Genomic DNA, 27,040 nt, shown 5'->3' with positions numbered 1-27,040 from the left:
CATTTGCCAACACAGCATGTGTCCTTTTTTGTGGGTTGGTTTTATTTTTCCCTCACAAGCAGGTGTCCTCCCCATGACGAACAGCAACCTGGAACACATTCAGGATAGACCTCTGCAAAAGGACGGTGCTCGATTCCTCAGGGATTTGGGGCAGGATGCCAGAGGGGTAGGACACAGCACAACTGGACAGAGGGACGTCTTCATGAGATTCAATGCCTGCATAAATCCTTCCTCTACTCAACCCGTGTCTTTGCTGCTGATGTCACACCCATGGCAGCACGTAACCTTGGAAGTTATTAAGGACTGCTGACTAGGATTTAAGGCTTTTCTCTTCTAATGATAAAGAAGTACTGCCCTTTTCCCTGGGTAGCTGCCAAATGACTTTGTTTGGGAGCTGGATTACTCATTCTGAGGGGAGAAAGGGAACTGATCTTGGTCCTGCTCCATGGGCAGGCACCAGATGTGCTCAGTGTGACTGGGGCACAACATTCCTGACCCGCAGCATCCTACCACCTGGTGTCACAATCCTGAGACATCCCTAAAAATCACTTGGCCACATGTTTTCTAGAAGGAGAACAAGTGGGAAAAACCCCTCCCGAACCTTTTATTTCCCTTACAGATCTATTCCAGCCTGCATTCCTATAGAGACCTAAATGAAAGATCACGTGGCACATTACACAACACATCCCAGACATGCTCCTTCAGCATCCCTGACGTGTCACACAAGTGTGGGCTACTTCTCCCAGCTTCCCCTGTACCTCCACCTTCCTCCGCTTTCTGACCTGATGCCATTTCACTTCTCCCCTGCCGACACCTCCACAACCATCAGGGATCTGATGCACAAGGAAGAAGATGCACCTGTGTTCAGGCAGAGCATGGAGAACCTTGGAGAGAGAGGAAACAAACCTCTCTGCTGCTTTTGTTACGCAAATGTTTGTTTTCTGTACCCAAATGTGTGACAGGAAATTAAGCAGTTCACCTTTGTAAAGCACTTCTGCATCCCACAAACACAGGAGGCAGATGGTGTTTATCCTTTGTTTTAAAAGATAAAAAATGGGAAAGAGATTAAATGCCTATGAGTTAATCATCAGCCTGGAACACACTCACATACCCACATGCCAACCTTTCCGTGCTCGTGGAGTCTGGGCAGCAGTAAATGCAAGGACCCATCAGAGTTAGATCCTCCAGACACATAATCTGAGGTCAGCTTTGAGGTGTAATCCTCCACTGGGAACCCAGAAGATGATATTTAGTGGAATCCTCCCTAGGCTGCAGCTTGGGCACGCTATATCACCTGAACTTTGCTCCAGGTTCTGCCTCTGGGAATGGCAGGCTGTGTCAACAGCAGAGACGTTTGTGCAACAACACTGAGAAACAGCCTTGGGAGTTTTACCACTTTGGTTGTGGATGTGACCAGGGACTGCAGAAAGAAGTTTCAAAGCTCAACTCTACAGCTACATCTCCACCCCCCATGAGGGAGGCCCAGGAGCAGTCTGGTTCTAATGTTTGAGGTCATTTATTCTCTCTCTCCATTCAAAAACCCTCACACAGGGTATCTTGTTGGTTTTGTGATGGGTCTGTGTACTTGAAAAGACTGTCTCAGGAGACTTGAAGAGACAGCTTTCCTGCCAGAGATGCTGGAAATTAAAATGGTGAGGAATACAGAGCAGAAATGCACAACTCTTTGTGAAACCAAACTGCTTGTCTTACCCATGCTGCAGGAGAAAGTAAATACTTTGTCGTAACAAAATGAATATGAGTTTTCAAAACTATTTTCCTAGGATCTTTCTTTGGATAGCAACAGAGCAAAGGTCTCCATGTATGTAGAGGACTGAGTTGGTGATCTAGAGTTCTAAAAGCACCACAAGTCTGGTAATAAACCAGTTATTGTTTTGGTCACACATGGCAATTGGTGTGAACAGAGAGAAGTCCACCAGCAGAGCCTTACAACATGGCATGAAAGAGCACAGAGCAACCATGGCAAAGCGCTTTGCACAGACAGAATGAGGTCTACAGGACACCACAGAGAAGACAAAATATCCCAGTACGGGGAGCTGGCCTATGAAGATCTCTGCAGTTCTCACTTCTTGGGGGTCCTCCCATCCAATTCCCATTTGCTGAAGGACCCAAGCAAAAGCATGGATAATCTCACAAGCTGTTTTTCATTTTCCCCTGGGCTCGGCTCTTTCCTACTTACTATCTACTGATATTTCTGCAGTGTTGGGATTGTAGCCACCTCATCACTGCCCAGTCAGTCCACTGAGACCTTTTCCCAACGTGGACTTTTGTGCTGCACAGGGAAGATTGGTTCCTTCACTGGTAATTAAACTTAGTGATAAGGCAATGCCCTGGCCTTGGAGAGATGACAAGCCTCAGCAGAAACCTTATCATCTTTTTTTTTCCATCCCCAGCTCCACTTTGCAACTTCCTATCACATAAAGAAAACCTCTGCCATCAGATCAAGCCCACAGGTCAACCCTTTCTTAGGTAACTAATAGAAATCAGCCTCGAAGCCAAACATCTGCACTGTAACCAGAAATAAACCAGCCTTACACCAAGCACCAGGAAAAAATCTCTGCTCTTTCTCCTGAAAAGCCCTTCTCTGCTGATGGGTGACCCAACCACAAACCGAATGCTTTGTACATCCCCATTTTCTCAAGCTGAGGAAGAGTAAGAAACATACATTCCTCCCAGGGACGCTGCCATCCCAGGCAGATAGGGCAGTGTAGCTGGACACAAAGGCAAAGGGACATAACAAGCATAAATCACAGAAGATAATACTGGAAAGACATTTCTGACTCATCGAGTCAGTCCCCAGAGACTAGTGCAGGATTAGCCTCTGCACTAAACCCAGGCATTTTTATCTAGTTGCTTCCTGGACTTCTTTAATGACAGGCCCTCAGCAACCTACCTCTGGCAAATTATTCCATTGTCTAAATGATGTCCCTGCTGGAAAAAGTGTTTTTGAGGTTGAACCTAAATTGCCTATTATTTCCTTTTCCATATTTTATGCACTTATCAGTCAGTCTTTCAGTTGCCTTTTCTCTAGGCCCCTGTATTAAGTTTCTTTAATCTAACACAAGAGGTCACAGCCTGTAGTCTTTTAATCATCTTTGTCACCCTCTTTGGATTTCCTCCAATTTATCAAAGTCTTTGTAAAAAAAGAGGAAGAAAAATAGGAAGGAAGGAAGATCAGAATGACATCAGAGACATTCCGAAGTGTGTGACTGTGCTGGGGTATCACAGGGAGCTCTGTGTATAGGCATCTGCATGGATGTCTGATCTACAGGCATGTCCAGGACCAAAAGTAGTGAGGACAGTGGTCTGGTGATCAGGCAAACACAAGTGTGCCTGATGGACATCTGTGTGCATGTTTCATTGAGGGAATGAGCAAATGAGTGAGCCCAAGAGCTCCAAAAACTAATTTACTGTCACATTTCCTAGTCTCCCTTCACTCTGAGCATTGGATGGCCACTGGAACTGCCTTACCCTGTAGTAATCAGTGCTGTAGACATCTCTTGACATCCCAAAGTCTCCAATCTTCACCAGCAGGTTGGCTCCGACCAAGCAGTTCCTGGTGGCCAGGTCTCTATGGACAAAGTGCTGGGAGGCAAGGTACACCATTCCAGAGGCGATCTGGCTAGCGATGTGGAGCATCTGGGATAGCCCTAGCTCCCCTTTGGCTTGTCGAGGCTGCCCATCCACGAGGATCATAGCATCTGGGCCATGTGCCCTATAGGGAGGAAGAAGCAAAAAGCATAGAGTTGGGTCTCAAAAGTGACCAGGAGATAGGAATCCCACATGGTTGCTGCTCCTGCTGGGGTGGGGACGAGCCCCCAGCTCTGTAGTGTGAGGATGCACACACAGCTCCAGAGGGAAGAAAAGTCTTACAGAACAAGAGGTTAAGTTGACATTTGGTGGTGAGTAGGTGCCATACATCCTTCTATCCTTACTCTTCTCCAAGAAACCTCTTATGGTCACAGGCAGAAGACAAGACTGCTAGGGCAGAGCAACCAGTGGCTTGATGCACTGTGGTCATTCTACTCTCTGGCAAGACCTGTTTAAAATGAATTGGCTTCCAGACATCTACATGTTTGCTCTAGTTAATTCTTATACCTTGGAAATATTCCTAGATGTGGAGCCATCACCCTCTTTTCTTCTCCAGCCATCATATCCTTGTTGTTTACTCTATTAATCCAACACAGCCTCTTCAACTCCATCCGCAGCCCTGATCACCAAACAACCTCCTCTCAATTGATATACCAATACAACCAGAGATCGCAGGCAAGGTTTCAGAAGAACATCAGCATCCCTGGAAAGTATCCCTTACACCTTAAGCTGTCCCAGAGGTAACACAGGTGCTGTAAACTCTGAAGACACCAAGCAGAGATGCAGGGGACTTGAATGTCAGCAGATGGAGAGAACATCCTGGACAATAAAAGGCAACATTTTGCTGAACAAAGTGCATTATAAAGGCAGGACTTGAGGTCAGGGTCATTCCTGTCCTGTCTCCCTTTAAATCCTCTCCCTAGCTGTGCACCAGGACTGTCTTTACTGCACTCCCTCTGTGATGTCTCTTTCTCACCCTGCTGTGTCTTTTTTGGAGGTGGAATAACAAAAGCCCTCATATTTAGGGAAAAGCAAGAGATTTTGCTGTGACTTCCCACCTCGTGACTACGATGCAGTACAGCATCTCCTCAGAAGCTTTCAAACTATTCTCATTGAAATAGTTCCTGGCGTTTCACCCTGTTGTCAGCCCTGCAGAGAGCCTGCAAATTGAAATGCACACACACAGCTTTCCCTCCTTCTTGACATGGGACCGAACAACCCACAAGACCCCAATTGTTTCTCTCCTTTGTTTCCTGATTACCCTACTGGGGTTAGGGCAAACCAAGGAATCCAGACACTTGGGGTCCAGCCCATGGTTTTTGAAATGCTGCTGTATTCAGTTATCTCCTGCTGTCCTGCCACCAAGAACACAACCCCAAGGGTCCCCTCCCTCCATCTCCTTCCAGAACAGCTCGGAAAGGAAGCCCAGAAATGAGAGCTAAGGAGCCAGGAGTGTTTTGGGAAGCTGTGAGTGGGTGATACTGCAGTGAGTATGGGATAGGAAGGACAAGCAGTGGTTTCTAAAACCATGCTGGACATTTTATACCAGATGTGCCTTGCAGTTACACCACATTTAACTGTGGATGATACCTGGTGTCATCAAGAGTAACTATTCCAAGATGAGAAGTGAAGGACATAATACCATCTCATTACTGCCACCATTTTCAAATACAATAATTACCTCCAAAGAACTGTCTGCATCTGATGGGAACAGGTCATGTTTAAAACATGATCAGTCAATGTCTTTCTTTGTCACTGAGTCCCTTTATGTCCTACTATTTATCTAGGTATGTCCTGCATTAATACATATTCCTTCCTTCTCCATCCCACATGGGTATAGACCTGAAGGAAGGAGTATCAGCCTACTCCTGACGTTATCTGAGGGGGATATTAGTGCATTTAGTTGCGTCAAGAAGATGTAGGGAATACGAAAATGAGCTGCCCATCCCTGCTTGGAGCAAGGGGTTTGCTTCAGCTTTACACCAAGATCATAAAATTGGCTGGTCCCTGTCAAGGAAGCTTTGTTTTCTCGTTTCCTTTTTCTTCTTTCTTAGGGTGTGGAGGAGGCTTTTGTCAATATGAGGAAGAAAATCACCCATGTGTATGCTGAAAGAAAGGGAGGAGGTGATGGAGATATTTATTGAGGCAAGAGGGAATGTGGTTGTTGCAGACCTTCAGAATGGGATCTGAATGCTCAGAAGCCCCCACTCCATGAATGCTGGCCCTAGAAATGCTGTGCTTCCCACAGTTCTCTGTCTGTATTCCTCCAGAGCCCCAATAAAACCTGCTATCCACCAAGGGAAACCTGAATCCTCTATCACCCTCTTCACCCTCTTACAGCTTCCACCCTGAGTCCTACCTGGCCAAGGATGTCATCCAGATGGAGAATGACCTGTAAGTTCATATCCAGTCTGCCTCTACTATGCCAAAATGAGGGGGGAAATCAATACAGGTGTGTTCCCAGCTCAGCCACTGCCCTGTGGATGCTCCAAGAGAGCTGTAGAGAGCCTGGTCCTTCTTGAAAGAATCATGGATTGACTTGGGTTGGAAGGGACCTTAAAGATTATCTAGATCCAACCTCCTTGCTATCCATGGGCAGGGTCGCCCATGGGGTCCTTCCCCTCAGCACTTCTGGTGTGGGCGATTGCTTCAAAATCAAAACCTCAGGGAAGGATTTGTTTCCTTGTTTTCCTTGGTCAGAAATAGGTTGTGATGATGGAAATATAAGCACAGAGTATATCCCAGTCCCAAAACTAGATGTGATGTGTTTGAGCTTCTTGTTCCCACTGCAATCATGCTCACACTTAGCAGTCAAAGCAGGAAAATATCAAGGGTCCAATTTTGTAAATACTGGGAAATAAACCTACTCATTATTTCAAGAGGTAAGTACCACTTCACTTGCATGCAGGTTCCAGAGCATAATTTCTGTATCGTGGGAGAGCAACACCACAAACATCCTCCCACCATTGCTCTCTGCCCCTCAACAGTGGCAGATTCAAGGCACTCAGATTATCTGCTAATGAATGGTGTGACTGGAAGGCAATTACAGCACTTCATCTTGCATCACCCATCTTCTGGAGCAGCGTGGTGCTACTGGTTTGGATATTTTGTCTGCTGAAATCTGGGGCACAAGGACCAAGGATGGACTGCATGGACACTGCCTGAGGCCCCTCCTGAATTTCTCCTCTCTTTTCTGAATATAGAGATGTGAAGTGCAAATCAGTAAATGCCCATGATAACAATCAGATGAAGGACTCCAGAAAGGTCCTGCCAGGAGTATTTTAGTTCTGGTTCTATCAAACCAGTATCTGGGTGGCATGGGGAGTCATGGCTGGTGACCTTGCAGCTTCAGACTTGCAGGGGTGGGGAAATAAACATCTGGTTTCCATAGCTCACCTGGACAACCCTTGGGACTATCAAAGAGGAAATGCTAGAGTAGAACTTCAACCACTACATCTGCTGAGGACCATCCACCTCCTCTGCTCACATCACCCAACCTGCCACCATCTACACAACTATGGCTCTCTGGAGCACCACAGATCTATATGACAAGCTACTCATGGGTACAGCTGTGTTACATCTCACATGCCCTCCTTTACACATACCTCAGGAACTTGTTCAGGTCCCCATGCTTCATGTACTCAAAGACCATGATGAGTGGGTCACCATCTCCACACACACCATAGAACTTGACGATGTGCTCATGCTGCAGGTTGGTGAGCAGCTCTGCCTCCCTCTGGAAGTCCTTGCGGGCTGCCAAAGTGGGGTCTTTCAGTGCCTGAAAGGAAAGACACATATGTACGGGATGGGCAAAAGCAGAGGAGGCCAAAACCAAAGGGGTGGTGGCATAGAGGGAGAGCTGATGAGTGTATGAGAGGATAAGAACCACTGACACCACCCAGCTGCATCAGAAGAGCTGGCAGCAGATATTGGTGGCACCAACTCAGCATTTTGTTTACCAGCCCAGTGGGGTCTCCAACTCATTTCCCAGGAAGCAGCAAACAGCCTCAGAGGGTAATAGCTTCCAATTATTCCCAGCTTGGGCAGGATTTGTACTGGTGACCTAGGGGTGAATGGCTTCATATCTCATTATTATTAAATTCCTGAGCCAGCCAGTCCTCGCTATCTGTCTTTTATTTTGAAATAGCTGACTATACTACCTTTATTCAGAAGATGGATTTGCCAGGCTGTGCAGTTATTGTGTGGATTTCTCAAACTGCCTCTGAAGAAGGACACTCTCAGGTCTTTTCTCATAATTTTTAAAATCATGTTTTTTATTCCCCATTGTTTGTAACAGCCCCCATGGCAGACAGATGCTGAAATCAGAATCCTTACTGAGAATATCTTGTCTTTCACATGTGAGTGCACCAGGTTAGGTTGCAGCCCAGCACAGCAGGGGGCTGCATTGAAGATGCTGCTATGGGTGCAGCTGCTGATGGAGATGGGTTACCAGGCTTGAAGGCCAGCTTGTCCATGAGTGATTGGGCTGTTTCATAGGAGAGCAGAAGGTTGTCATAGCAGGACATCAAGGGAGGACTCTGCTACAAGCACTTACCAAAAAAAAAACCAAACTGGGATGTCCAGAATGTTGGACAAGATGGAAGAGCCATGAGGGCTGATGGCCCTGCTGAGTTCACATACACAGAAGTACTGAGTGCTCCCCAGGAGCTGCTTTCCCTCATTGAGCAAATCTCCGGCAAGGTTTTACCCAAGCCTTAGGACATTCCCTCATTCCCTTTTTCCACCCCTACCCTGCTAGGCACATGGCATAATATTATTGTAATTCTGTGTCCTCTGGGATAGCTTGACTAGAGATATTTAGATGGATGATAGTTACGCTGTGCAGATGGCAAAGCATCCATCCTTATCTCAGGCACCCAATTACTTTCAGGCATTTAATATCTTCATAACGTTGATGCTTCCCATTATTTCTTTTCTCCCCAGGAAAACACTTCCCCTCCCCCATGACTCCTTTCTCTCCTTTTTCCTGTAGTTGCACATAATATTTCAGGTTGCAGTGAGTTTGGTTTCATCTCCTTCACACTCTGTCACTTCCACAAGGTGTGAGGACTGTGACTTTGTAAATATCATACAAAATAGGAGATTAAGAAAACATTGCTAAGGTTGCACAGCCTTTAGAAGTGAAGGAAACAAGAACTGGGAGCGGTAGAACTAGGAAAGAATTATCAAATCACTAAGGTAGGAAAAGATCTCTGAGATCATCCAGTCTAACTGTTCACCTACTACCAGTAAAAGAAGATGAAGGCTCAAGGAAGAGACCAAATCTAGAGTAGAAATGCTTCGCCTAGGAAGGCTTGGGGTGTGTCGCATTTGTCTCCAACAAAGGATTGCTATGTGACATCAAGGAGACAAAGCAGAGCTGCCAGCTCTGCTGATGCTTCCTGGGAATTTCCTGCTCATGTGGCAACAGCGCCAGGTCTCCACAAGCACCATGTTTAATGTCAATGTAGGTCTGGTATCTGCAGTCTGGCTGCAAAGGCAGTTTGGTCACTGTCCTCCAGCTGGGTGGATTCTGTCCCCTCAATTTCCCTGATTCTATCTTCCCTCTGCCAAAAGGGGACCATGCAACACCAGCACCCAGCTGGATGGCTACGAAAACAAGCATGCATAGAGAGCTCTCAGAAACAAAAGTGGTCATCACAAAGATCACTCTTGCAAGACCTATAGAGAAATGCGAAATCTGTGCTCAGAGGACGTGCCCCAAACAGCAGCCCCTCCAGCAATGCCAACACTTGACTTTGAAACTTCAATGCTGTTTGCTGACTATACTTTTTAAGTGCTTCTTAGAGTGCTTTCAGAAGCAAGATGAATACAAGAGCAAACTTATCCACACCATCACATCAAAAGCTGATCTGCAGGGCTGCGGTTTTTAGATCCACTGGAAATCTGAGTCCATTTAGCCACAGTCTTTCATTGCCTAGTCCTACCCCTAGGGGACAGCCCCCTAGAAGGACAGGGGAAAGACCCCACATCCTAAGCAACACTCCCTGCTGCTGCTCAGAGCTGTAGTGACCACAGGAGTGACTTTCACCCTCTGTTGGGAGCATGAATTCTTCCAGAAAAGCAGCCAAAGCTCAGCTCAACATGCAAAGCCCCCCTTTCCTTTATTCCTTTCCTTTTCTTTTTTAAATCTACAACATAAAACGTGGCCCAAATTAGAAGAATGCCCCCCCATCCCCCCGTGGAGCTGGCAAAAAGCCTGATTTCAAGGCTCCGCTCCAGTTCTGGATCCGTATGATCTGTCGGGATGAAAGGCACTCTGGAGATGTAAGCTCATAGTAGCAATTATCGGAAACAAGTTTGGATGCTGTTTCTGCCTACATGCAAATGAAGATCAGTAGAGACCTGAGAGATGGGATCGCATAAGGAATGGCTGACACGAATGGGCAGGTGCCAGCCACATAACTAGGCAATTAATGATGTGGGTAGCTGTGCTACCTTGACTTTAACCAGTCCCAGAGGTGAAAAGTGCAATCTTGCAGTTCTTGCTGCCTTACTTCTTTCATCTTACAGCAAAGCTGTCCCAGCAAACTGCTCCCAGCAAACTGGTTGGCCGTGCTTTGCTTTTAAGTGCTTATTTTTTGCTGAGGCCTCTTTTTGTTTCATCTTCAGCAAGATAAAATCCCCTAAGAGAAGGTCCCAGTCCCTCACAGAGGGAAGGCAGCCTCCCCACCACTCTTACAGATGAGCAGATCTGAGCCCTTCCAGCCCTGCTCCTCCTCCACGTCTCTTGGCCGCATCGGCAGGAAGAGAAGCTTTGGCATTGGTGAGAGCAGACGACCTTGAAGCAAAAAGGCTGGAACTCTGTGTGACTAAGTGGATTTACCACAATCTCCGGCATCAGATAAATCTCCTCCCATAGCCCCCAGCCCTCCCCTGCCTCCCTTTCCCACGCAACCCCTGCTTTACTCTCTGCCACTCGCCCTTGGGATTTACCTTCACTGCCACCAGCATTTTGTCATTGGTGGGGCTGAGGTTGTAACACTCGGCCAAGAACACCTTCCCAAAGGCACCTTCTCCCAGCTCCCTCTTCAAAACGATGTCTCTCCTCTTAATATGCTGGACATCTGTTGGAGGGAGGGGAGGGAGAGGGTTGAGGGAAGAATGAATCAGGGTTAAATCAGGGAATGGAAAACAATTAATTCAATTTTCTAGCAAGCTGAAATTGCTTTGCAAAAGTATCTACAGGGATCTTTTTACCCACCCACGGAATGCAGCCATCTCTGGGACGGAGTTAGGCTTATGCAAAACATCTGTGAGGAAAGTACTTGAGGTTTATCACGTTTTCACTACAACTTGAAGCAGGCGAGACCTCAGGGAGAAGAACCTTTAGGGCAAAATCAGCCATGAAGACCTGAATCTTTCTGGAAAGATCCAGGAAATAATTAATCTCCTGTGAGAGAAGGCAAAGGTCACATACTTCTGATGCCAGGCTGGGTGAGATTAGAAGGTTGAGTTTCCAGAAGCTGTTGAATTTTGCATTTCAGTGGGGATCAGTTTAAACCTAAACTCAGGCAGATTTCTGAGGCTAAACATTGGCAAGTCAAAGAGTTCCTAAGAGGAAGAGCACCAATGACCCCACACACCTTAGGGCACTAACAGGAGCTGGCTGGGAGCACTGAGCAGTGCCCTGCAGCAACACTTTAACCCACATCCATCTTCAACCATTCCCTCCAGGGTCACCCCAGGACAAATCTCTGGTACAAGGGGTGAAGTCAAACCATTAGTTTCAATGATCCTTTCCACTGACATTTAGGCAAGGGCTGACAAACAATAGCAACTGAGGCTTCAGGAACACTCAGAAGAGCCACAGCTATTAATTTTATGGAAATACAGAAGCCCATACAGATTGGTTCGCACCAGCTGTTCACACATCACCTAAACAGGGTCATTCATAAGGGCTAGATGTACCAAGGTATTAGTCACCTACAAGGGTAAACAAGTGACCAGTGAGATCTCCACAAGCACAGAGTCTTGATTAAATGCTGCTGATTGCAGGGAGAGGTTGAGGGTCTCCATGCTCATTTCTGGGATGATGCCAGGGCACAGTTACTTCCTGCCAAAGCACCAAGCATCTTTCTAGCATCACAGGGCCCATAAAGCTGCTTTGGCAATATGAAGAGGCATTTTTTTTTCCATGCCTGTAATGAACTATGAAGGCAGCTAGAGGCAGCTGGCTATCCCTCTGTATTTCCATTCACTGGAGCTAAATGCCTGTGCCTTGGAAACTGCTGTAGAAAAGATCACCCACAGCTTCAGCTCGATGGTCACAGCAGGGCAGTGAGAGCTGTACACTCTTCCCCAGCACTTGGTGAGCAAAGCTGACACATCAGAGGTCTGCTCAGTCAGGAGCATTAGATGGGACACAGGGCCCTGTCCCACCCTGGAGCATTCATAACTTTGAATCTTTTCCATCTCTTCCACGTGCCACAGGAGCAATATGAGTCTGCACACATCAGCTCGGATGCATTTCCCTTGGGGCAACATGGATGCAAGAGTGACTGATAGCAGGTTTGAGACTGGCTGCAGGGAAGCATCACAAAGAGCAATCCCAGCCTTCCACCAGCTCCTGCCACCCTTGATTCAGTAGACACCACTACTGAGCCATGAACTCCAACACCTCGCAACAACCCAGGTGTAACTCAACACGTCCAAAGGCCAGCGGAGTGGAAAAGTAACATCATAATGGCTTTCATACAATTAAGATTTCTCATTAGGAGCTCACAAGCAGGTTTAAGAAGCTGCAATCTCTGGCCCTTTTGCTTGTTAGGGAAGATGAATGCAGCAAGACTGCATAAGCAATGGGCCTTGTAATGAACGATGCTTCTATAGAGGAATCTCATTGACCTTTTCATTAATCGTTCAATAGACTGAAAACTGTTAATAACCAATATTAATAATATTAGCAACATCAAGGAACAGAATGGAAGGCACATCCAAAATGACTTTGGCTTTGAGTCTACAATGACAATGAGTGAGAACACATCACATGTGGACTTTGCCTTCTCCATCTGGTTTAGCTGAGTGTTTAAGGAGTACCTTGAGAAATCTGAAATATTACATGTTGAAACATTAAGCAATGCACTTATGTGAGGAAAGTTCTAATCTGAGAAGAGTTCAAATGCTACTGTTTACTTAATAGACAAAAAGCAGTCTTGCTTCTTTCTCTTGGCAAGTATTTCTATAGCACTGATCACAGTAGTATCCAGGATTTGCTGTACTGACAAACAACCTGTTGCATTCTTTGTCTCCCGATCAGCAATGGTCACATAATCCTGTATTAAGAAGAATCCACGTATACTTAAAAAACCCACAATCCCAATGGAAATGTAGCACTGCAATACAACTGACCTATTTAATGTGAGATTAAAGAACCACCTCAGAATAATCAGTGATAGTATTTGGAATTATTAACACTTCTCATAATTGGTAACATCGTGAGAACTGAAATAGACCTCACTTCCCAAAACTCCCCGAGGTCTCGCCCCAAATTTTCAGCTCCCAATTTTGCTTCTCAACAACGTCTTAATAAATGATGAGACGTTTCTGAGAGCCAGCGTCCAGACTGTGTAATTATGTCTACGTTATTAAAATAATATCCCATCTGTCTTCAAAACCCAGATTTCACAGCAAGTTGTTCGGGTCACCTGTGAAGCTTCAGGGAAAAGGCATAAGAAGAATTTAAGGAGATATTATGGCAGAAGGAGATGAACCAAAGGAGGAGTAACCTTTGTGAGATAGCAGATCCACGTAGCACTGCTGGATTAAAAGTAAACTTGGATGGGCTATGAAAAACATACATATAATAGGCTCATGAAGTTGAGCAGTTAGACAGTAACTGGACAATCTTAATGGACAGTCAGGATAGCACTTTTGCTGATCACAATTCCTCTCAACCTTGAAAGGCCATAAATTTTGCTTCATAGTATTTCAGGCATAAATGGAATAATAAGTGAGTTATAACAAATTGCCTTTTCATATGCTATAGGCTTAAAATACTGAAGTTTACATCAAATTCTTCCATTCGCAGTGAAATCAGCGCCGTGATTAATCTTGCATCATTATTAAACGTGAGCTTTAAAACACAAAACACTGACAAAGCGTCCCGGCGCCGTACAAATGGCTGTTATTGCTCTAACCTTGCATCTATTCTCTGCTTGTCTGTCCTGGTCATAACTCATAAGGAAGGCCGAATAGCCATGAAAGATGCTGTGCTGCAAGGGCACCTGGGAGGTTCATCTGCATAAATCTGTTTACCTCCTCCTGGAGGAAGCAGAGCCCTGTCTGATAAACAGCTGGTGTTTATTTGTTTTAGGCAGGCACTGGTGTGCTAATCCATCTCAGCTGCCTTGTGGTCAGCCCTGCTGACAAGGTGTAGGCAAACTGTCTTCCTGTAAGCACCACTCTCTTATTTTCCTCTCCCCTTGTACCATTAACTTATAAAAACAAGCCAACCAGACAGTTCAAAAGAAGAATCTATGCAGGAACCCTGCAAGACCCGACAGGAAAATAACCAGACTTGACAACATGATGGGAACTCATTCAAGGCTGTGCTGTATCTACAGGAAGGATGGGAACGCACAACACTGAAGTAATTCTGGCTTAAAATGAAACATATTGCAGTCCTTGTTTGAGGATTACTGTATCACTGTCCGACAGAGAAGCGTTGCCAGGAAGATCCTACACCTTCTCCCTTGTCCATCAAGGCAAACACATGGAGACCACATTTCAACCCTCACCTTCTCTGTTATTCTGCATAACTCATGAAGCACACCAGACAACAGCTGACCTGTAGCTGGTTGGGAATGCCCCACAGCATTAGTTTCATCGTGTTGCCACGTAAGGCTGTTAGTGACAGGGCAAATATGAGAGGCTGAACTTCCTTTTACAAATTGTTTCCAAAGCAGAAATCCTTCCTTTTCTACAGAAGACTCAAGGCAGAATGCTTGGGGCCTTGGATCTGCAATGGGATCTTACCTAACCTCCACTGAACCTTCTGCAGAATGGATGGCTTGATCTGTGCTTCAAGTGCATTCAGTCAGAAAAGTGGCTGTCTAAAAACGGCAACTTCTTCCTCCCTGTATTTGTTCCCATGTGTCCCTTACTTGCATCTGCTTCTGTTCTTGACACAAACATATTCCAGCTTGCTAACCTTGCAGACCCAGCGCAACCAGGGATGTAAAGGAAGAGAAAGAGGGAGCAAGATGAATTCCACATTTCTCATGCATCAACCTACCACATCCTGATATGCTGTTTCTGCACTAGCCCCTGGAAGGGGACTGAAAAAGCCAGAACTTTCTTGCCTACATGACTGATTCAGTGACTCTTCACTGATCTTTTACACTCAGATTGCAGATTCTCTCTTACCTGTGGCAAAGTCAAGGCAGAAAGACTCCCTTTCAACTCAGAAATCCCTGGTAGAGCTTACAGGACCAGTAACAGAAAGCATGCAGCGAAAACAATGTTTTTTTCCAATAGCAACTGCATTTCAATCACACAAGAACAATTCAGCAACTTGCATGGCCTATTTCATGAATCTAATATACCAATTATTGTCTCATTTCCCATTCAGTCCTAGGGGTCAGGAAAGGAAGAGAAGGGTTCAACGATGCTGCAAATTCCGTGTTTGAGATTCCCATCACAGCCAGCATCCTTAAAACCACAGTTTGATAATACTCCTGAAACCTGGCTGCGCATGATGCAGTGTTCCAACACAGATGACTACAGTGGGAGGTAAATGGACAAATCAAACTCCAAACAGAGTAAACCATGAACAGTGACAGTACCTATGTTGCAGCAAAATGCAAAACAACTTCAGTTGGATGATGTGTTCCAACTGGAACTAGATCTGAAATTAATTCTTCACACCTCCTCCTTTCCAACTCCCAAGCAGCAGCCTAACTAGGTGCTGTATTTCCAGTGGATTTCTTTTCCTTGGACTCTCAATTCACAAATAACATGCAGCTTCCTGGGGAAAGAGAAGAAACCTATGGAAACCTTTCCTTTTACTTTTGCTACCCTCTGTCATCAGTAGCTTTCTCTTATAGCCTAGTAATGGCCAACCTCAATTTTCTGTTGGTTTCTCCCCCTTTACATAGAGCTATTTTCCTGCTTCTGTCTATCATCAGCTTCTCCCTCCCTTAGCTTTGTCACTTCATGCCATTTCTTCTTGCTATTTCTCACCTATCTTCCTGCTCAATCCCTCTCTTACAACAGACTTCTTTCAGGTGTGTTTACAGGTTATCCTGATTGGAGAGTGATCTATGGCTCTCTGTGGTAATGGCCTCAATTTCACAAGCTTCTAAAGCCTCATTTGCATCAACAACACGGTGTAAATGATAACAATGACATTTTTTTTCAGCAGTGGCTGAGTCATTTGCTGTAACAACTAATTTATGCCAAAGAATTGTCTCTTCTTTTTCTCTGTACATAAGTTGTGCACAAAAAAAGGTAGCGAAGTTCTCAGTTAGTCAATGTGATTCATTCACTTCTTCCCTGACTCACCGCTAAAATAATTCTTTTAGATAAATCCCGCATAGCTCCATGACAATTAAAAGCAAATAAACCCAGCTCACAGTTTGTGCTGGAAATTGTGTCATTAAGGCATGTAACTACCCAACAGAGCGCCTTCCTTGTCAGGCAGTCAATTGTGATCTGGATGTCAACCGAGCATCTTGAGTTACCCAATGTACCTGATCAGAGCAAAGAGTGCAGATCAGGTAGGGCGAGATCAAAAAGCTTTGCACTGGAGGGCTGATAAGTCATTCTCTTACAGACCTGTCTTGTAGTGAGTGAAGATAATGCATAGGCTAGATGCACAGAGTCTGAGTCTCCCTATTGGCCTCCTGCAAATCCATCAAAGTCAATGGAGGATATCGATTTCAATTGCGGACTGCTCTGAAGTAGATGTAAACAAAGAGAGAATCAGCCCCAGAACATTATAAAAAAAATAGATAAATAAACGGGCTGTTTCTTAACTCCACACAGGCTCTGAGCAGGTAGCCTTCCACTTCTGGTGGCTTTTCTCCCAGCTTTGACATGAGCAACCTTTGTGAAAAGGCCCAGGTACACACTTACGGCAGCTCGGCTCTGTGCCCAGACACTGGTTCTTTGCCAAGCTCCTCTGTCAAGACACCATTTTAAGGACTCAGATTCAGAATAGTTTTGACTATAAACACCAAGCAGTACTGAGAGTCCTTTCAAAATGACCCCAAAGCCATAGGGCTTGATGAAAGCCAAATCTGAATCTCCAGGATCTCCAGGGAGCCACCTGGGCACCCAAACTTGGGAAGAGCAGGGTCCTTCCCTCCCACTGCTTTGCAGACCCTGCAAGACCACCTTACTCGGATTGTTTTCTGCACTTCTGAGGTTGTATTTCAATCTAATTCAGGATGACAGCTCTAATGGGACCTGCAGCCTGGACCTCTGATCCTTTCAAAATACCTTTCATCCACCAAGCGTACCTCTTGCAATCAGAACATCATCAGCTCCTTTGCTGTTGCAATACCATATGGAGAGGAAGCACTGAGCCAAAGGGCTGCTTCTCCCTCATCAGCTAACTCCAGCCAGCCTTCACTTACCGGAGAGCTGCTATTCAGCCAACCAGCCCCCCCAGCTGCACAGAGTGCTTTGATTAGCAGCACAGAGTGACTGGATTAGCACCTGCTGAGCTGCAGTAACCAGAGCTGCTGCATCCTCAGCTCTGGCATCAGCCACACAGCAGCAGCAACAGCCATAGCATGTGTAATGTGCTCTGAGTTAAATGTGAACACTGAGAGATGTTTGTGGGGGGTGAGCTGAGAGAAAGGCAACAATCAACCAGAACTTCAACCAAGAGAACACCGGGTGCATGCCCAGATCCCATACTGCATTAAAAACCATCACCTTGGTTAGGCAACAGGCAACATGGGCTGGTGTGACACACCTACCACATTTAAACCCAAGCAAGAGCAAACTTCCATTTTCTCCATTTAAGAAAAGAACCTGAAAAACATTAGTGATACTTAAATGCATTTGGTACTGGCCTACAAACAAACACTTTTTAAAGGAAAAACATGTCACAGTTTCAACTATCCAACACTCCTCTCCTATGAAAACAATAAACCATTTCAAGCTTCTGTCATCTATTTCAGTCCCATAAGTCAGAGTACAAAACATCTGGTGATTACTTTTACAAGAATGAGATACATCGTCCCACAGCTACTGGATGCAGAGCAATCTCAGCTGGGATACACAACAGTTTGCAGAGCCCTGCAGATACACAAATAACCTGGGAAGATGTTGAGATGTCCTCGGGTGAGGACAGACACCCCTTGTGCCTACCCACATTCCTCCTCAGCTCCCATTAAAACACATAACACCAGGACTAAAATCTTAATGTTCTAGATGAAAGGCTTAAAAACAAGAGCAATGCTTCCATCATCACCTGCCTCCTCTCAAGTAATTTCTGGCTCATAATGCAGCTGCAAAGCTGCCTCTCCAGCTTCACCAGCCCATCTCCCGAGACATTCAGCACCAACTCCACATTCTGAGGTCACACTTGGGCTCTGCCTTCTGAATAATAGGGTTAAATATACAACTGGGCTCTTCTGAGGAGCGAAAGAAAGGTAGAATGATGAGAGTGGGCTGCTGAGGTCTTTGCACTGGGTAAACACCCAGGAGCCCCATGACAACCACAAGTGCAAGTTTGCACAAAGCATCGTCTCATTGACTCAGTGGCTCATTCCAGCAGCTCTCTAAAGAAGGGATGGGGATTCCTGGCAGGGTGGGAGGAAAAGAGGTTGAGAGAAGGGAAGTGAGTAGTTCTGGCAAACGTGTTTTCTTTCCACCAGCCAGGCCCCTCGGTCCCCTGCTGCCAGAGCACTCAGAATAAAACATTAATTCAATACCACACATTTAATTACACATTATTTGAAAGTGAATTTATTTAACGGAGGAAAATAGTCTTCAGAGAGCATCTGCCTCCCTCAGACTCATGCGTCTGCAGGGAGGGGGCTTGGAGAGGAGATAGGAGGAATAATGGTTTGTTTTACATCAGCAGCTATTGCTGTTCAGCTCAGCCCTTCAGAAAGGGAGATTTTAAAGAGATAGAGTTGTGTTTTGCAGGAACTTACCAGATGATTTGATTTTCCAGCTACTTTTCACTTGATTGGAAAGTGCTGCTGCAGACAGATATCGCTTGCCTTTCTTTTTATATTATTTTTCCAAGGGAAGGGAGGGATTACTGGTGGAGGGGTGGAGGAGGAGTGGCTGCCCCTCGAGAGCCCATGCAGTAGTCAGATTTCAGGCTTAAGGCTTTAACAACGCAGTAATCAGACACTTAGCAGCATCCTATTGCTGAGATGGATAATCACAATAAAGCTGGAAGGGACCAGCTCTTAGCAGCCCTAAGACTGTCTCCCACCAGGAACACAGAGGCTTACCTTCTGCCCCCGAGCTCTCTGAGCCTCTTGGTTATTGGCTTCCCCAGCGTGCAGATTCACCACCACAGCTCTGCCCATGCTGCTCCAGCAAAGACCAGGTGATCACTACTGCCTGGTACCAAGGTTTGCATTTCCCAAATCAGATCCCCACTGCAGAGGAATGGGGAAGCTCCAGAACCTGGCACAGGCATCTCTTCCACAGCTGCATGCAAATAATGCTGAACTGTTTCAAAGCCAGAGAAGAGCTGCTGGACTCAGATGAGCCTTTCTCCCCAAAGGATATTCCACCCGCTCCTTAATCTGGGAGCAGCACCAAAACCTCCCTCCTCTTATTGACAGCTTTGATGAGACAGCAATTCCCAGCTGGTGTGACAGAGAGCCCCACCTCTAGTAAACAGGCAGTGGGACCTGCTGATACCCCTGCAGCATGAATCTCTGAGCACTGGATGTCCCAAGCTCAACCCATCGCTCTTTTCACCAGCCAAATCCTGCTGGTGCCATCCCAATCCCATCAGTCATTCAGCCACACTGCAGTCTGCATGTGGATGCAGGCAGATACTGCATCACTGGGCTTGGGGTTTAATGTTAAGATTTTCCTTGCAATTTTGAGGATGAAATTAGTTTGTATAATGCTGTTTCAGTGTTGTCCACTTTCTGGACTAATCCACAGTTTGAGGTTCTAGCCACTGGTTCTACTTCATCTGATTCGGCTGCCACCATCTTCCATCATCAGCTTCTAACCTTAACCTGCCCCTACTACACATGCTAAAAATTCCTTCACACAACAGTTTCAGACGTACTGAATGCATTCTGGGGAAAGGGCCTCGTTTTTTGTGTTTTCAAACTAGAGCAGCTCCAGGTAGGCTGGAAATCCTTCTGATCTCATCATAATCACAAAGGAAAAGGACCAGTTTGGATAAAACCTAGCATTTTCTGCTCGTTTTGTTCTCTCTTTTGCTTTCACTCCTGGAAACTCTGGATCCTTCCATCTTTGACTGCCCCATGCCCAGTCCTTCTCCCACCTAAGATGTCCTCTGGTGGTCATTAACAAGTGCCTAATGCAGCCAAACTCATGGAACAAGAAAATTCCAGAAGCAATGCCATACGGAGTGAAAACATGAAGTGCTGAAAGACAGAGCTCAGGCTCAAGTTATGACTTCATTAAAAGCCTCTCTCCAATTTGCCCAATTTCCATCTCTCTCCTTCCTTTCCTTTCCTCCTTGCCTCCTCCAACTCCCTTTCTCTTAGGACTGACACAGGAGGTGCACTTCTGTCTATGGCTTGATGAGGTGTTCCCTCGGACTCATGTTTTCCTAACACCTCAAACAGACCTTGCTTTGTCTTTGTTTCTGCCTGTCGTTTCCTTGGTTCTCTCACTACTCGTCCTGTTTGCACAACGCCATCCCTTTTTTCATATTGCCAACTCCTCCTGCAGAAGGAAATCCCTGAAGGAGGAGTAATGTGAGACATCTCTGCCTGTTGGGCTCCAAAAGAATTAGCTAATCTGATAGGGACAGCAGCTGGTCCTCATTCAGATGTCCAAGTCTGTGAGGTGCTGGGCTTCTCCTCCTTTTGCTGGCTTTTGAGTTAGTCACAGGTAGGACTTGATGAATGTTGGGCTGGTGCTTCTGTAATGTTTCATGCAAAGAGAAAATCCCCCATCCTCTTCAGGACTACTTAAGAAACCACATGCTCTTACTACGACACTGCTCTTCGTTCCCTGATTTTATTGTATCTCCCCATGTGCTGCCTTTATTATAATTACAAAAGAGATTCTGAAGTGGTTTATTGTCTCTGATGTTCCCAACACAGGGAGAAAACAGGGTAATAAAACACCATAAATTCATCCATTTTCTGTCTGCCATTCTTCAGCGATGTCTCACGCCATTATGAGCCAGACGGTTGGGGTAAATTTTCACAGAGGAACATTAAAAGTTGCACTGTGTGCAGAAGGGAAAAGAAATTCGTCGAGTTTTCTCCTGTGCCAAAACATCAGTGTGTGTACCAGGGGGAAAAGAACCTGTTAATTCTTCTTATGGACCGTGGTGAGAATCAAGAAAATATTCTGCAGTGCTGGTAGCCTCAGAAGACATGATTAATTGCAGACGGTGAAAAGGTGCATGTTCAGCTTTAACTGAACTATGTGTGAGGATCGGATGAATGCTAAGTTGGTATTCAAGACATATGGGGAAGGAACCTACAAGGATCTTCAGCTACAAAAGCATACACACACACATACATTCATGTATGTATCATATATGGCTTAACAGCTTAAAACCTCTCTATTGAAGTTTTATAGTAAGAACATACTGCAAATGGAAAGGAGCAAAATAAGCAAGATTGCTGTGTAGGGAGGGAAAGGGAAATAACATTTTGCAGTTAGCTGAGGAAACGAAGCCATGAAAGGGATCTTTGCTGCACCCCCCCAAGGCTGGTAATAGTGATCTGTGGGTGGATATATGTGGGTGGTGTTGCAGGGCACAGAGCAGGGAATAATGGTGGAATGATCTCTGTAATCCATCTGTTTTTTTTCTCCTTACTCGCCTTGGACAGGTGTTGTTCAATCGGAAAATGGCTTGAACAAGAGTATTTATGTTGCTTTCCTGTATTGCCTTAATTGGAAGGCCACCAGCAGATATTGGGATGGTAATGTGGAAAAATCAGAGGCCCGTTTCCATTCATTTACTCCACCAGGCTACCTGCAAATCCTGTTTCATTATTGCAATCTGAGCTTGGACAGTGATCCAGCTTGTATTTTACAGGTCATCCTGACGCCTTTTCTTTATCAATCGAGTTTAAATCAAGCCCTTAACCTTTTCTCAGGGCAGAGATTGTTCAAGTGATGGGCAAACCCACACACACTGGTATCTGAGAGCAGATGAGCACTCAAAGTTCATAACTTCACTTGCATCTACACAGCCTGCAAACAGGGCTCACGTCCAGTCTCTGTCATAAGGTCTCCCAGAGTAGAAATTGGAATTGCAGAGAGAGAAGGTGAAATTTTAAAAAGCAAAGGTAAAAAGAATTACTGAGCTGTTCAAAATGACATCTTCCTTCTCTTAACTCCTTCCAGAAATGAAAAGATTCTTGTGCAGTCCAGCTTGCTTCATTTATCCTTTCTTTGTATGCAAAATGGTGTCTCTGTTGCCTAATTTGCAGCCTCCGCATGCACCGTCTCCTTTGCTGTGGGAGTATTCCCTGTGATGCTCATGGCACTGCAGAAGGGTCCCCTGCTCTCTCTTGGGATTCCCCTCTCAAGCACATCCCAGAGAGGAGATCACTGGGCATATGCAGGACCTTGGCCATGCTTGGTGCTGACAGACTTTGATGGACTCCCCATCCATGGTGTTGCAGTAGAGGTGACTGTCTCCTCCTTGCAGGCCATTAGCAGGCATTACAAATAACACAAATGATCCAGACTGACCTCCAGGATACATCACTTTCAACCTCTTTCCAATTGGAAACGCTTCCGGCAATAACAATAGCTCCTTTCTGTCTTACGCTCTTTGGACAAGATTTCTTCTCAGACTTATTTTAAATGCCACACCAACGTTTCTGCCCTCAGTCATTAATCTGTGGTGCCAGTCCTTGTCAAATACTCGCTGAAAATCTCAGTGAATTATAACTGCTGAATTTCCCACATAGATATATATATATAGTGGCAGTTGGATCCTTGGGGAACCCCAGCAGATCAGGTCAGTGTGATCTCCCAGTACTTCAAGCCACACAGATTTGGCCTTGACAAAGGGCTGTTTTCTCAGCTGTTCTCCCACAGCATCCCTTCAGGTTTAAGATTTCCAAGAACTTCCCAGAGCAGTTATTAAACTCGTTGGATCATATCTTGTCCCCATAATGCCCACCACCTTCCAACCCTCATCAATCAGGTCCATTTTAGACAGGCAAATTAAAATGCCAAAGAAGAGCTCAGTGAGTTGTGAGCATGCTCACATGTGTAGATATTACAGGATGTGCTCACCATCTGTAGGGGATGCTCACCTTGTCTGGTGTCCTTCAGCAGTTGGCCGCTGATATGGGGAGAGCTTCCTCTTCATCCTCTATAAAGTTGGTTGCAACTTCAGCAGATGAAAAACATTTAACAATCCTTTTCTCATCTTATCACTGAGATAAGCTGGTTTTTGTTCTTGGTGGCTGGTCTAAGTTCTCCATACATCACTCCTGAGATAAGCACTCGCTCCTCTCGTCCATACCCTCTGTATCAGCTCAGTGTTCTCCAAGTCCATCCTTGCTGTGACACTAATTTCATTGTATCTCACGGATACTTGCGTGCAAAAATACCTCACTGTCTGACATATGCCCTCAGCATCCCATATGCCTTTTGCTTTCCATCCCTTTGTTTTCTCCCCACTTTCTTCTTCCTCCCTTCTGTTGTCCCTGTGATATTTCAGCAGTGCCCCATGACAATCTCCCTATCTCTTCCATAACCGCCCCATGAATCTCATTCTTTTCATCCCTTCTTTTGCTTCTTTTCTTTTTTACTAGACTGAATGTTTAGAGCAGCCTTCCCAACTGGACCTTAAAGACCCGTATTAAAGCTCGGCCAGCTTTCTCAACTCATTTTGCATTCCCTGTGCACCCGCTCGCTGAAAGGCCAGTGGTTTCATACGGCTGCCCTTTCTGCAGACCCTCCTCAGCACTTCAGCTCTGCAGGGAATATAAACACCGCATCCTAGATGCTCTTCAATTTCAAGTGTATTTATTACAGCTGCTCAATTTCTTTTAATCTGCTTTTTCTTCTTCTCCTCCCCCTATGACTGCCTTCTTTCCACTGCAGTAGAGTTATGCTGCAGGAGGCTTTTCCCTCTGCCCCTCACTGCCTGCTCCAGACCCATCCCAGCACTGACTCACACCTGGTGCCCCATGCACTGATTATCACTTATTACCCACATAGTATCCTGAATGTGCTGGGCCCTTAGGAAACAAATGCAAACACGGCACAGAGCTGCTCCCACTGCTGAACCCATAGGAAAGGAGGGAGAGAAGAAACACTTCCATGCACAAATCACCTGTGTCATCTGCACCGAGGAACTCTCCTGCAACAGCAAAACCATAAAGACAAAGAGTGCCTGCGTGCACCAGAGCCTTGTAAAACAGCACGCTGCTGGGGGTTTGAACTGTGTTCCTATGTAGGGAATGCATGTCCTGTAGGAAACAAGGTCGAGTGTAAAACCACAAACGTCCCTACAGAGCTGGAGCAGCCAGAAGAGTTCCAGTTGACATGAAAGACAGTTACATGCCTTCCTATATGTTAAGCTGTGTGAGCACACATGTACATGGTGGTTTAATTGGTATATTAATGTACTACAATGCTGACACAAACAAACAGGGACTGCTTTCACAAGCTAGAAAATCCTTGAGTACACTGTAATTAGCTGGGCTTGTTAAAGCACTTAATAAGCAAGAGACAGCATGTGTCTGATGGCCCTGCACCTTGGCTCAGTGGGAAAGCCAGGCAAGAAGTGCTTAAATATGAAATGAGTTCAGTGCTGAGATGAACTCATAAGAAATGTTACTCCATCTCTGTCACAGAGAGCTTCGGACCACAGCAGATGCATCAGATACCAGTGCCAGGGTCACAGGCTTCCTTGGTCACGGTCCCCATGCCTCCCTGGGTTCTTGTTCCTACCTGGCCATGCACTCCCATGTGTTCCTCCAGGCATGAGCTTGGAGATGGCAACATCCTGTGCCTCTGTTTCTCTTTCTGAGAATGGCCACCATACTATAGCCTCTGCCATAGCAAGTCTTAATGACTGCTGATTACAAAGGTACCTCATTCTTTCTGAGAAACATTCTTTCTCAGGCAGTTCATTGAGGACAGTCAGGTATTTGGCAGTATGTCGGCCTCTAGCCTGAGGTGGGATATAGGTAGGGAAATACAGTCATATAACTTCATACAAGACCAAACACTCTATGTCCAACCAGCACTACCAGGGCTTCTGCTGTGAGTCCCCTTTTCTCACTCCCTGAGGAGCCTCAGGAGAGGTAAAAACTCAGCACAAATGGAAGAAGGGCATCTCAGGGTTACACAGCATCCCTGAATGCAGAACGGGCAGGCCATGCCTTTGTTTGATTCCACATTTCAGCATACACATGGCCCAACCCATGCGCTCCACAGCCCCACTGTCTCTGGGCAGCGCTGAATTTGGTCCTTCCCTCTACATCCCCAAGCACAGCAGCAGCTCTGAGAGGGAGGGCAGAGAACAGCCTTTAAACACACCCTCCTTGCAGCCTATCACAAGCCTTGGCATCTCTGTGGCTATTCCTAGATCCCTATTGGATTCTTCTTTTCATCTTTGTTCAGCCTCCTGTTCTAGTGCTGAACCCCAGGCCTGCTGCCTCCAAGCTCCCTCCAAACGCTACATTCATCCATTTTTAAAGGTGACCTTCCAACTTTAAAGGAACTATGCAAGCCTCACTGTCTTCATTTGCCCTCTCCTTTTCAACCACCTCTTTATTATGAATTGAAAGGAGCCCGAAAGGTTTCTCTATTAAAAAATAAAATGTTTAGGAATAGCACAAGTTTCCCCACTTCTCTCCCAGTTTTTGCAGCAGCCTCCTTGGCTGTCTCAGCACTTGCTGCAAGCTGCCAGTTCTCATGCTGAAACCACCCCATCCCCATGGATGCCCACGTCTGCACTCCCCTGCCTTGTGCTGTCACTGCAGTTTGGTAAAGCTGTACACTTAAATCCTCCAGGTAACAAACAACCTTGGAAGGATACAGGGGTGGGAGCGGGGTTATTTTTAACTTGGATCACACTAACGACCTGGGTTATACTGTGGCCTCGTAAGCTCTCGGGCTGGCACAAATGAAGGGCAGCAAATAAATGTTCTCTTTATCTCACCTTGCTGCCAAAGCTGCATCCTACCAGCCCTGGAGCCATGTAGTGATGGAAAAGGAAGGTGTCTCCAGCCCTTAGCAATAATCGTGTTATTCTTACCAATGAACTGGTCGCAGTAATTAAATAGGCAGTAACAAAGCAATACAAGTTTCCTGTTGTTGTCATGCAACATTCAGCCATTTAGTCAGGGCAAACAAGGCCTAGATTTTCACAGAAATATAACTAAGATAGGGAAAAACTAAAGTTCTATAAAATGAAATCTCAACTTCCAGCCCTTCAAACAGAAAACAAACACACAAACCAACCAAATCTCTGCCATCCGAGCTTTCACCTTTCTGACTCTGAGTTCTGGTTCTGAGATGATACTGGTTACCTTCAATACCACTTTTTGCCAAGAGGTCAGGACTCCACAAACCAGTGCTATGCAGCAACACTCTGGATTTAGTCACTGGCATCAACCTCCAGCCAAGAAGCAGCAGATGCTTTCTGTGCTATTGGCCATTTGACTGCCAGGAGCCACAAAGCTTCATTCTCCATCCAAGCCCATGTGCCTGGCAGCCCTGCTGTGCTCTCATATACTCACTAGTACATACTCTTTACTTCTTTAAAGACCAACCATCAGGCAGTACAAGTGGCACAGCAGATTAGATTTGTCTACTGAAAATAGTAAAGTACTTTCATTACGCTGTCTTTAAGAGGAGGGAGGGTTTCCCAAAGCAAAAGCAGAATCATGAGAATAAGGTGATAGCAGGTCAAGATTTAGTACAATAAATAATAGAGGGCTCCTTGCCTCACAACCTCAGCTTTTCCCCAGTTCTGATGCTGGGTTTCATCTTTGGGACATGAATGATTCATGGAACCTTAAAATATGTAATATAATCCATATCTCCTAGAAGAAAAGTCTTTATTCAGGGGTTGTGAGGGAGCAGTGTGTGAGATGCCTGCACTTGGGCTGGGATCTCCCTTGGGAAAGGACCCTCATGGCTCCCTGCTTCTTTCTGGACCCAGAAGCTGTTCCAAGCTTAAAGCTGAACTATGGGAGAGCTCAGCTCTGTCTCTGTCACACAGGGATGTGCTGCTGAGGGTCTCAAGAACTGCACACTTCAATACTGACTCAAAGCCAGGATCTCA

At 45.7% G+C, this 27,040-nt stretch overlaps 1 protein-coding gene across 3 annotated transcripts in view; it reads right to left on the bottom strand.

Moving 5' to 3' along the window:
- NTRK3 (neurotrophic receptor tyrosine kinase 3) overlaps window positions 1-27,040 on the bottom strand; it is a 186,154-nt gene that overhangs the window by 37,094 nt on the left and 122,020 nt on the right. For all 3 annotated transcript variants that reach the window (XM_015873065.2, XM_015873066.2, XM_032446973.1), the window contains exons 13-15: window positions 10,567-10,697; window positions 7,215-7,387; window positions 3,490-3,733 (exon numbers count right to left, since the gene is read on the bottom strand). In XM_015873065.2, the coding sequence (XP_015728551.1) occupies window positions 3,490-3,733; window positions 7,215-7,387; window positions 10,567-10,697 (548 nt within the window). The remainder of the gene's footprint in view (window positions 1-3,489; window positions 3,734-7,214; window positions 7,388-10,566; window positions 10,698-27,040) is intronic.

The sequence above is a fragment of the Coturnix japonica genome, chromosome 10 (genome assembly GCF_001577835.2).
Source record: "Coturnix japonica isolate 7356 chromosome 10, Coturnix japonica 2.1, whole genome shotgun sequence".
Classification (NCBI taxonomy): Eukaryota; Metazoa; Chordata; class Aves; order Galliformes; family Phasianidae; genus Coturnix; species Coturnix japonica.
Note: the sequence above shows the minus strand (reverse complement) of the source record. Positions and strands in the feature narration are given on the sequence as shown.